Genomic DNA, 12,691 nt, shown 5'->3' with positions numbered 1-12,691 from the left:
GCACCAAACTGAGAGCAAGGAAGGCCCCTGAGTGGACTTGCCACTGCTCCCCCAAAAAGCATCTTTGGGATGTTCCCTTTTCCTGGGATGCGGAAAAGTTCCAAATGCAGCATCTTTGACATTCCCTCTCTCTCTCTCTCTCTCACACACACACACACACACACACACACACTCAAAGGAACAGAATCTTCTCTGAAACTCCACCTCTGTCTGCTCTGTGACATTTCTCACTCCCTGCTTTTGGCACCCAGCTCTGGCCCAGCTTGGAAAGCCAAGAAAAAGTCACAAGTGCCTGGGCCCTCTGGAAGCGATAGCTTGGCAGCTCTTTTAAAAGGCAAAAACTGCTGCTATGACACAAAATTTTAAAAAAATTACACACGCACACTCACGCAGATGCCATGCAAAAGATCCATTATGACAGCGAGATGAGAAGGAAAGGCAGGCCGGCTCTGGATCCTGGCAGGCGGCAGCAAACTCCTGCTCCAAGTGAGACCAAGGGCCTTGACCTCTCCCCCTCTCGCGCTGGTTGTTCTTTTTGCTTCTCCTCATGTTGCGTTTGTCCTGGCCATTGCATCTCCCAAGATATTTCCCTGGCACATGCATGTACAGTCTCATAAGGGAACATAGCAGCTAGGATTGGGACCATGGCAAGTATCCCAGGTGGCAGGGGGCTCCCAGGAGGTAGGTCTGGGGACTGAGCTGCCTCCCACCCCCGCCGTACATCATTTCACTGAGTAATACTGCAGGAAGAGGAGGAGGGTGGAGTGCTCAGCTCATCTGATGGGCTCTTTTCGACCTGCCTTCATGTAAACAATGCACAGAATTCAAAGCTGCTCTTCTGAACATCACTGAAGGGAAACTGGTTGGCTGTTTTCATTTCATTTCCTTTCTTTCTGCCTGCCCACCCTGCCATCCAAATAAAAATGTCAGCTCCTGCTGTGGTTTGTGTTGGTGAAATGCAGCCCATACTGACAGACGGCCAATGCACTGAGCGCACTTCAGCAATATACCTGAAAGTCTCTTTCTTCATAATGAAGGGTTGTCTCTGCCACCCCGCTGGAGGCTTCTTGCCTATCCCCTTGCTACTAAGATGCCTGCCCTCAAATGCTCTTATATGCTACTGGGATGTCTGCCCTCAGATGGAGCTCTCCAATCTCTTTCACTTCCCAGCACACGTTTTCTCCATCTGTGTGTGCACAATGGCCCCAGTTCTAGTTCTGATGATGTAACAGTAGAATAAGCGATCCTTTCACAAAATGAAAACAGAGATGGACAAGAGAGGGGAGACAGAGAGGGAAGGAAAGAAGAAAACAGTAATGAAAAAGTTGCAAAATATCTTCAGGGATCCTTAGCATGTCCGGGGACTCGTCACCCAATCCACCACTGGTCCAGCAGCCAACTTCTCTCACGGCCAGCGTTGTCACTGCAGACACCTCCGTCTTCTAGATCGTCGAGGTTCTGTCAACACCATCTGAAAAGGTATATTCAGGATTTGATACAGCCATGGCATCCCAGGAACTGTCAGCTGGCTGTGATGTCAACGTTTTCTTACCCTGGAGCCATTGTAGTAGCAGGGAGGTGACAGCAATCAAAAGGCCTGCTTCACACATACTGTTCAGCCACGGTGTGGTTTGTTGAAATCTGGCTTGTTGTCTAAATCCATCCCTGCAAACAAGCCATGGCTTGTTAACTAGCTACAAACCACAAATGACACCACAACAAGCCATGGTTTAAACAAGGCAGACTTTGTCAGCCAACAACAAACCATGGCTTCTATTTATGTAGGTGGTTAACTGTGGTTTGTTTGCAGAGATGCATTCAGACACAATGACAAGCCAGATTTCATCAACCCACACCATAGCTTAGCATTATGAGTGAACAAAGCCAGGGGCCTTTTGGCTGCTATCACCTCTCCGCTACTAAAATGGCTCCTGGGTAGGAAAACTACCTAGAGAAAGTGAGGATTAAATCCAGGACCCTCTTCTGCAGGCAAACCATGTCCTCTACCATATGAGCTCCAGTTCCTTCCTAAAAAGAGCAGGTCTCTCAGCAGAGGTGATACAATGGCCATTGGAACACAGGAAGCTGCCTTATACTGGACCTGCCTCATCCGGGCTCAGATCACTTTCCATCTAGCCCAGTATTGTCAACACTGACTGGCAGGAATGTCTCTCAGGGGTTCAGGCAGGATTCTTTCCTAGCCCTACCTGGAGATGCCAGGGATCGAACCTGGGACATTCTGCATGCAAAGCAGGGGCTCTACCAGTGAGCTAAGGGCTGTGGTATATTGTACTCTGGAGCGCCAGAGTACAATACCCATCCACAGGAGTGCACTTGCACGTCACCACCACCACTTCTTCAAAATCTCTGTGTGGACACACCCTTAATGACAGGGTGGCTTGAAACCTTTGACATTTGCTCCTCCCTGCACTCAGATCCATCTCCTTAAGCAGCATATCCCAGATCAGATACATTGTCCATCTATTCCAGCATGGTCTACTCCGAATGGCAAGAGTTCTCCAGGGTCTCAGGCAGTGAAAGGACTGTCCCATCTCCTGCTACTTGATTCTTCTTAAACTACAGCTGCCAAGGATTAGACCTGAGACCTTCTACATGCCAAGCATGGCTCTACCATGTGGTCCCTCATTAACACCTGTCTTAGCTCTAGATCAACCATCCCATCTGGCAAATTTTTTTGCATTTAACAGCATCTCAGTCTCCCTGAACTGTATGATTTTAGGCTAACCACTTGTGACAGCCACTATGTAATGTTTACTCATAATGACTAAGATGTGGCATTGTTCCAGGGCATTATGAGAAAATGGAGACTATCACAAAAACTGGCAGTCACCACTAGGGGCTACCATTTTCCCACCCCCAGTGTCCTGGTACAATGCAATGCCCAGAGCACTTTGGCTAAATATCATGGTGGCTCTCATGGATGACCACCCAAAATAGCTTCTCTATTGCTGATGTGTGGAAATAGAGATCCCCCCACCCTGCACCCCTAGGACACAAATGGGAGTCCCATTTGTACTTCTGTGCATTTGGAATGAATAAAAATTGAACTAACTGTGCCCACCTCCAATATAGAAAATTGTGCACAAAAAATGCATGCATTTTTATGAGAAACCTCTCCCTCAATGTATGCAATCTTATATGGGCATGAGACAGAACAAGCTTTGAGGTGGAATTTGGAGAACTGGGTGAGCTTGCGTTTTGCTGACTTGCATGCCCTTATCTTCCACTAGCCGTCCTCAGCCTGCCTCTCTTTGCTGCCTGTTAGGTTAACAGAAAGTTCCTTGATAGTTTGGTTCTAGAACTCATCTTGTTGCATTCCCTAATGCTGAATGTAAAATCTCCCTCCTTTCAGAGCCCAACAGCAGCGTCTCCTCCTGAACACAGCTGCTCTTTCCTGATCTGAAGGCTGCCACCATGGCCTCCCATCCTTTCTCTCCCAACATCTTGGCAGGAAGGCATGCCTTGTTGTTGTTCAGTCGTTCAGTCGTGTCTGATTCTTCGTGACCCCATGGACCATAGCACGCCAGGCCTTCCTGTCCTGCGCTCTCTCCCGGAGCGTGCTCAAGTTCATATTCATTGCATTGGTGATGCTATCTAGCCATCTCATCCTCTGCCGTCCCCTTCTCCTTTTGCCTTCAGTCTTTCCCAGCATCAGGGTCTTTTCCAGAGAGTTTTCTCTTCACATTAGGTGGCCAAAATATTTGAGCTTCAGCTTCAGGATCTGTCCTTCCAATGAGCACTCAGGGTTGATTTCCTTTAGGATGGACTGATTTGACCTCCTTGCAGTCCAGGGGACTCGTAAGAGTCTTCTCCAGCACCACAGTTTGAAAGCATCAATACTTCGGCGCTCAGCCTTCCTTATAGTCCAGTTCTCACAGCCATACATTACTACTGGGAAAACCATAGCTTTGATTATGCAGACCTTTGTCAGCAAGGTGATGTCTCTGCTTCTTACTATGCTGTCTAGGTTTGCCATAGTTTTCCTCCCAAGGAGCAAGCGTCTTTTAATTTCATGGCTACAGTCACCGTCTGCGGTGATCTTGGAGCCCAAGAAAGTAAAATCTGTCACTGCTTCCATTTCTTCCCCTTCTATATGCCAGGAAGTGATGGGGCCAGATGCCATGACCTTCGTTGTTTTAATGTTGTGTTTCAAACCAGCTTTTGCACTCTCCTCTTTCACCCTCAACAAGGGGCTCTTTAAATCCTCTTCGCTTTCTACCATTAGGGTGGTATCGTCTGCATATCAGAGGTTGTTGATAATTCTCCCAGCAATCTTAATTCCGACCTGTGATTCATCCCACCTGGCATTTCTCATGATGTACTCTGCATATAAGTTAAATAAGCAGGGTGACAATATGCAGCCTTGTCGTACTCCTTTCCCAATTTTGAACCAATTGGTTGTTCCATGTCTGGTTCTTACTGTTGCTTCTTGACCATCGTACAGGTTTCTCTGGAGACAGGTAAGGTGGTCTGGTACTCCCATCACTTTCAGAATTTGCCAGAGTTTGTTGTGATCCACACAATCAAAGGCTTTAGCGTAGTCAATGAAGCAGAAATAGATGTTTTTCTGGAATTCTCTTGCTTTCTCCATGATCCAGCGAATGTTGGCGATTTGATCCCTAGTTCCTCTGTGTCTTTGAAACCCAGCTTGTACTTCCGGTAGTTCTTGTTTCGCATACTGCTGAAGCCTAGCTTGTAGGATTTTGAGCATCACCTTGCTGGCATGTGAAATGAGCGCAATTGTGCGGTAGTTTGAACAATCTTTGGCGTTGCCGTTCTTTGGAATTGGGATGTAAACTGACCTTTTCCAGTCTTGTGGCCATTGTTGAGTGTTCCAAATTTGTTGGCATACTGAATGCAGAACTTTAACAACATCATCTTTTAGGATTTTAAATAACTCAGCTGGAATACTGTCATCTCCGCTAGCTTTGTTGTTAGTAATGCTTCCTAAGGCCCACTTGACTTCACTCTCGAGGATGTCCGGCTCAAGTTCAGTGACCGCACTATCATGGCTATCAGGGACATTAAGATCTTTCCTGTATAGTTCTTCTGTGTATTCTTTCCACCTCTTCTTAATCTCATCTGCATCTGTTAGGTCCCTGCCTTCTTTGTCCTTTATCATGCCCGTCTTTGCACAAAACGTTCCCTTGAGATCTCCGATTTTCTTGAAGAGATCTCTAGTCTTTCCCATTCTGTTGTTTTCCTCGATTTCTTTGCATTGTTCATTTAAGAAGGCCTTCTTGTCTCTCCTTGCTATTCTCTGGAACTCTGCATTTAGTTGGATATATCTTCCCCTTTCTCCCTTGCTTTTCGCTTCCCTTCTTTCGTCAGCTACTTGTAAAGCCTCATCAGACAGCCACTTGGCTTTCTTGCATTTCTTTTTCTTTGGGATGGATTGAGTTGCTGCCTCCTGAACAATGTTACGGACCTCCGTCCATAGTTCCTCAGGCACTCTGTCTATCAGGTCTAATCCCTGAAATCTATTCCTCACCTCCACTGTATATTCATCAGGGATATGATTTAGGTCATACCTGAATGGTTTAGTGGTTTTCCCTACGTTCTTCAATTTAAGCCGAAATTTTGCAACAAGAAGCTCATGATCTGAGCCACAGTCAGCTCCAGGTCTTGTTTTGACTGACTGTATAGAGCTTCTCCATCTTTGGCTGCAAAGGACATAATCAATCTGATTTTGATATTGACCATCTGGTGATGTCCATGTGTAGAGTCGTCTCTTGTGCTGTTGGAAAAGAGTGTTTGCTATGATCAGCGTGTTCTCTTGGCAAAACTCTATTAGCTTTTGTCCTGCTTCATTTTGTACACCAAGGCCATGCCTGCCTGTTATCCCAGTGATTTCTTGACTTCCTACTTTAGCATTCCAATCCCCTATGATGAAGAGGACATCTTTTTTTGGTGTTAGTTCTAGAAGGTGTGGTAGGTCTTCATAGAACAGATCAGCCTCATCTTCTTCAGCATCAGTGGTTGGGGCATAGACTTGAATTACTGTGATGTTGAATGGCTTGCCTTGGATTCGTACTGAGATCATTCTATCATTTTTAAGATTGTACCCCAGTACTGCTTTTCCCACCCTTTTGTTGACTATGAGTGCTACTCCATTTCTTCTAAGGGATTCTTGCCCAGAATAGTAGATATGATGGTCACCTGAATTAAATTCGCCCATGCCTGTCCATTTTAGTTCGCTGATTCCCAAGATGTCGATGTTCAATCTTGCCATCTCATGTTTGACCACCTCCAGCTTACCTTGATTCGTTGATCTGACATTCCAGGTTCCTAAACAATATTGTTCTTTACAGCATCGGATTTTCTTTTCACCACCAGACACATCCACAGCTGAGTGTCCTTTTGGCTTTGGCCCAGCCGCTTCACTCTTTCTGGCGCTACTTGGAAATACCCTCTGCTCTTCCCCTGTAGTATACTGGACACCTTCCGACCTGAGGGGCTCATCTTCCGGCGTCATCTCTTTTAGCCTTGTGATACGTTCCATGGGGTTTTCTTGGCAAGAATACTGGAGTGGGTTGCCATTTCCTTCTCCAGTGGACCACATTTTGTCAGAACTCTCTGCCATGACCTGTCCGTCTTGGGTGGCCCTGCACGGCATAGCTTATGGCTTCACTGAGTTACGCAAGCCCCTTTGCCACAACAAGGCAGTGATCCATGAAGGGGAAGGCATGCCTACCAGGCCCTCAAGAGATGTTCAACGAGGACAAAAGGAGAAGGGGGAAAGGAGCTGCTTTCATTTTAATGGATGAGACCTTCATATTAGCTGTGTCCCACCCCCAGGGTGACAGCTCCTCTGCTATCATAGCTGTCACAGAGAATGCAGGTCTCAGGTAAGGGAGGCAGCATTCTGAGGAAGAGGGAAATGATCCCTTAGAAGGGACCCATTCCTCGGAAGACAAACAAATATCCTTTTGCACTGAGAATGCACCTCCGGGCGGAGGGGGGCTTGTGGTAGTGGGAGATTCAGTCATCAGACACATACACAGGATGGTCATGGAGAATGCATGGTGAATTGCCTGCCTGGTGCAAAGGTTGTGGGTATCACATGCTGTCTAGATAGCCTAGTAGATAGTGCTGGGGTGGGGTCAGTGGTTGTGGCCCATGTTGGTACCAATGATGTGGGGAAATGTAGTCCTGAGGTCCTGGAAGCCAAATTTAGGTTGCTAGGTAGGGGGTTGAAATCCAGGACCACCAAGGTGGCTCAGTGTGTAGATGAGACAGTGGTGCAGGAAGGAGGGGTTCAGATTTGTTAGGCAATGGAGAATCTTTTGGGACAAGCCAGGCCTGTACAAGAGGGATGGACTGGGAAGCATCCGGTTTGGGTTAAATCATCCCAAAGGGATGAAGATGAAAATGTTTTTGATTGCCCAAATGTAGAAGGGGAGGAAATAGGCTAGGAGTACATGGTCGAACATAATAGCCAATCAAAGAGGCCAAAGTCCCATAGCAAAAGATGAACATGCCAGAGGCATATGGGAAGGGACACCGTGTACAGGTGTTTCTATGCAAATGCTAGAAGCCTCTGAGCCAAAAGGGAAGAGCTGGAGTGCTTGGCTTTAAAGGAGAACCTGGATATAGCGGGCATTACAAAAACTTGGTGGAATGGAGACAACCAGTGGGATACAGTCATCCCTGGATATAAACCCTATAGGAAGGACAGGGAAGGGCGTACTGGGGGAGGTGTTGCCCTGTATGTCAAAGAGGGCATAGTGTTGAGCAGACTAGAACACCCAAAAGGGGTAGGCTCTTCCACAGAAGCACTGTGGGTGACAATACCAGGCTCCAAAACTAATTTAGTGCTAGGAACATGCTATCGTCCCCCAGACCAGAATGCTCAGAGTGACCTTGAGATGAAAAACGAAATCAGGGAGGCCTTCAAACAAGGAAGTGTTGTAATAATGGGCAACTTCAGTTACCCCCACATTGATTGGATAAATGCATGTTCGAGTCACAAGAAAGAGGTTAAGTTTCTCGATGCCTTAAACGTTTGTGTCCTAGAACAGTTGGTCATGGAACCGATCAGAGGAGAGGCGATCTTGGATTTAATTCTAAATGTGGATTAGGAGTCGACCAGGACCTAGTTCGAGATGTAGATGTTGTTGAGCCAATTGGAAACAGCGACCACAGTGCTATCAGATTTAATATATAATTAAGTGAAAAATGTCCCAGGAAGTCCAACACAGTCACATTTAACTTCAAAAGCAGACACTTCGCTAAAATGAGGGAACTGGTGAAAAGGAAGTTAAAAGGGGGAGTCAAGAGAATTAAATCTCTTCATAATGCTTGGAGATTACTCAAAACCACAATAATAAAAGCCCAGCTAAAATGTATACCACAGGTTAGGAAAGATAGCACCAAGTCCAAGAGGTCACCGGCATGGTTAATGAGCAGTGTTAAGGGAGCTATTAGAGAAAAGAGAGCTTCTTTCAGAAAAAAGAAGTCTTGCCCAAGTTAGGAAAACAAAAGGGAGCACAAGCTTGCACAAAGACGATGCAAGCAGGCAATATAAGAGATGCAAAAAAGCATTTTGAAGAGCGTATCGCTAACAACATCAAGACCAACAATAAAGAATTCTTTAAATATATCAGAAGTAGAAACCAGCTGGGGAGGCAGTTGGATCATTGGATGGCAATTAATTTAAAGGAGTAGTGAAGGCGGACAAGGAGATTGTAAGAGACGCTGAATGAATTGTTTTCATCTATCTTCACTGCAGGAGATACAGGACAGATACCTGTGCCTGAACTGATGTTTTCAGGAAGGGAGTCTGAGAAATGGAGGCAAATAGTGATGACAAAAGATGAAGTTCTCAACCTTATTGATAAATTGAAAGCAAATAAATCATTGGGCCAGGTGGTATCCATCCTAGTGTTCTCAAAGAACTCAAATATGAAATTGCTGATCTTCTAACCAAAATATGCAACATTCTCTAAGATCAGGCTCTATACCAGAGGACTAGAAGATGGCCAATGTAACACCAATTTTAAAAAGGGATTTGGGGGGATCTGCGCCAGGTAAATTGGTTGAAGGCATTATTAGAGATAAAATTAGTATGCATATAGAAGGGCAAGCCCTGCTGAAAAAGAATCAACATGGCTTCCACAAAGGTAAGTCCTGTCTCACTAAGCTTTTCGAGTTCTTTAGAGTATCAATAAACATGTAGACAGGGGTGATCTGGTAGACATTGTTTGCTTGGACTTCCAAAAGGCTTTTGACAAAGTCCCTCACCAAAGACTCCTGACCAGACTTAGTGGTCAGGGAATAAGAGGACAGGTCCTCTAATGGATCAGTAACTGGTTAAAGAACAGAAAGCAGAGAGTAAGAATAAATGGCAAATTCTCCCAATGGAGGGAAGTACATAGTGGGGTTTCACAGGGATCTGTACTAGGACCACTGCTTTTCAACCTGTTCATAAATGATTTGGAATTAGGAGCGAGCAGTGAAGTGGCCAAGTTTGTGGATAACACCAAATTATTTAGTTGGTTAAAACAAAAAGGGACTGTGAAGGATCTCTCCAAACTGGGAGAATGGGCATCTAAATGGCAAATGCGGTTCAATGGAAGCAAGTGTCAAGTGATGCACAGTGGGGCAAAAAATCCCAACTTCAAGTATAACCTGATGGGATCTGAGCTAGTGTGACCAATCAAGAAAGAGATCTTGGGGTTGTGGTGGACAGCTTGATGAAAATTTCAACCCAGTGTGCGGCCGCTGTGAAAAAGGCAAACTCCATGTTAGGCAGAAAAGGAATTGCGAATAAAACTGCCAATATTATACTCTCCCATATCAATCTATGCTGTCACCACACTTAGAATACTGCATACAACTCTGGTCACCACACCTAAAAAAAGATATTGTAGACCTGGAAAAAGTGCAGAAAAGGGTGACTCAAATGACCAAGGGGCTGGAGCATCTCCCCTATGAGGGAAGGTTACAACAGCTGGGATCGTTTAGCTTGGAAAATGGAAGGTAAGGGGAGACATGATAGAGGTCTACAAAATTATGCGTGGTGTGGAGAATGTGGATAGGGAGACAGTTTTCTCCCTCTCTCAAAAGACTAGAACCCGGGGTCATCCTATGAAGCTGATCGGTGGGAGATTCAGGACAGATAAAAAGAAGTTCTAGTACACACAGTGCCTAGTTAGAATTCACTACTACAGGATGTAGTGATGGCCACCAATTTGGATGGCTTTAAAAGGGAGTTGGACAAATTCCTGGAGGAAAAGGCTATCAATGGCGACTAGTCTTGATGGCTAGATGCTACCTCCAGTACCAGCGGCAGTGAGCCTAAGTACACCAGTTGCTGGGAACATGGGAGGGTGCTGTTGCACTCATGTCCTGCTTGTGGGTTTCCCATAGGCAGCTGGTTGGCCACTGTGTGAACAGAATGCTGGACTAGATGGACCCTTGGTCTGATCCAGCAGGGCTCTTCTTATGTTCTTAAGAGGGAAAGGAGCTGCTCTCATTTAAACCTCACCCTCCCATCACCCATCCAGATCTGCACAATGCTCTCTATTTAGCACACAACTGAGACGGAGGAAATACCTCTGGGGGCTGTTGGTATTGCTGTGACTTCTAAGTTACACAGGCACAGATGGTGGAGAGACACAGCAAGTTTTGTTAGGGACAGAGGCAAGCCTGCCCCACCTCTGTCTTTGACCCTCCCCAAGTCAGCGATTACAACTCTCTCTGTTAATGCTGCTGGTCAAATGATTTCGCCAGACTCCCAGGCCTCAATTCATCCACCTGGGGAACTTTTCAGACTTAAAGGAACAAGCAAACATACCATCTTGTTCACATCTGATTTGAAAAAACAAACTCAAACTCAACAACCCATTTTTCTCTCTCTTCAAAATGTTATTTATAGCACAACTCAATTGGAAATCCTTGGTTGAACATTACTGAATGAAAACAACTGGCAGGGAACAAGATCCTGTCATGGAATGTCTCAGCAAGATGTAAAAGGAGCTGCAGAAAGCAGGATTTTTTTCCGCTTCTCCTCCCCCACCAAGGCAGCTGACATTGTTTTAGAAGCCAGGAAAATCTCTGGGCATGTTCACACATGAGGCTTAGTTCAATTTGCTGTCAAATCAGTCTGAAATCTGAACATAAAAACTTCATCTTCATCTTCTCTGTCCCCTCGGATAAAATTATGATTCACCCTCTTGTTGTCTCCCACCTCAAGTACCACAACCCATCTTAATCAGCTTTTAATGATTGTAGGGTTAGTTGTTTGCAATGAAGGTTCATTTCAATCTGCGGTTTTATACTGTATGTTATTCTTTTTTTTCTTTTCTTTTTTGTGTAAACCACTTTGAGTGCTCACTGAGGAAGAGAACAGGAAAGGAATCATTATCATCATCTCTTGCATTTTCCTGTGTCACACTCCAGACCTCTCACTTCTGTCCAGATCATGGGTATCATCTGCCTCTCCTGTTGCTTGGGGCACAGAGAATGCATCCTCAAAAGTCCCAACACTGCTTCCCAACCGTAACCACATCCAGAACAAGCACCTTTCCTTACCTTCAAAGTTTTTCATAGCTTTGGTCCATACTATCTCCCCACCCCCCAGTTTCCTGTTCTATTCCTATTCGTGACTGTATTTATTTATTAAATTTCTATCTTACGTTTTTTCCTCTCGCGAGGGACCCAAGGCAGCTTACATGGTCCTCTCCTTCTCCATTCTATCCTCACGACAACCCTGTGAGGTAAGCTACGCTCCCCCACTTCCTTCCACTCTCCGCTCAAACTCCACCTTCTCTGGGAAGCCTTGTTTTTGTTTCTTTAGTCCCCCTTCCCAATCAAAATGAAACCTTACAGTGTAATCCTGTGCATGTTTACTCAGAACTGCATTCAGAGGCTCTTACTCCAAGTTAATGGAAATATGACTGAAGCCTAAGGATGCATACATATAAACTTGCCCAGCTTTATTCTTTTTAAACCATGGTCTTTCCCTTCCCTCCCTCTTGTTGTCTGCTTCAGTGTCAACATGTAGGCTGCAGTCCTCTTGGGGCAGAAACGTATTTTTTCTGTTGCTTTCTCTGTAAGCATCACACTGAAATTGTTTTATTTTTGGTGCCTGCTGAAGACACTTTTATATAAACAAGCCTTCCCTGACTGGCCAGGTTTTATTGGTATAATTTGATTTTAAAGATTTTAATTCTGTATTTTGATTCCCTTTTCCCGCCCCTTTTTTATGGTTCACTGCTTGGAAATTTTATTAGATATAGAACAGTATATAAATTTTGTAAATAACTATACCATCCAATAGCCGAAGCTCTCTGGGTGCTTCAAAAAATTAAAACCACAAGATACAGCATAAAACAATATAAAATATGAAAGCCTAAAACTACAATATAACAGTACAACCAGAATAAAACCTAGCAGCAATGCAGAGATTTAAAATACAGGTTTAAAACAGCAGAGTGAAAAGACCAGAATGCTAAAATGCTGGAAAAACAAAAAGGTCTTCACCTGGTGCTGAAAGGAGTACAATGTAGGTGCCAGGCGAACCTCTCTAGGGAGCTCATTCCACAGCCTAGACTAGAACGAGCATTTGATTTTCCTCACACATTAACAACTTTGATGGCAACAACGCAAGAGAAGCTCCAATCAATTCTTTAGTGTACATGAGATGGCGGTAGCTATATCTGTTGCT

At 45.0% G+C, this 12,691-nt stretch overlaps 1 protein-coding gene across 2 annotated transcripts in view; it reads right to left on the bottom strand.

The window, feature by feature from the left end:
* Positions 1-355: 355 nt before the first annotated feature.
* The window catches only part of SAMD4A (sterile alpha motif domain containing 4A), a 173,613-nt gene continuing 161,277 nt past the window's right edge, over positions 356-12,691 (bottom strand). For both annotated transcript variants that reach the window (XM_084835009.1, XM_084835018.1), the window contains one exon: positions 356-1,471. In XM_084835009.1, coding sequence (XP_084691135.1) covers positions 1,443-1,471 — 29 coding nt within the window. In that variant the 3' untranslated portion in view covers positions 356-1,442. The remainder of the gene's footprint in view (positions 1,472-12,691) is intronic.

This window comes from Heloderma suspectum, chromosome 1 (genome assembly GCF_057233095.1).
Source record: "Heloderma suspectum isolate Gila_16-S chromosome 1, 16-S_ref, whole genome shotgun sequence".
NCBI lineage: Eukaryota > Metazoa > Chordata > Lepidosauria > Squamata > Helodermatidae > Heloderma > Heloderma suspectum.
The sequence above is the reverse complement of the archived record's forward strand: the minus strand, read 5'-3'. Positions and strand labels throughout refer to the sequence as shown.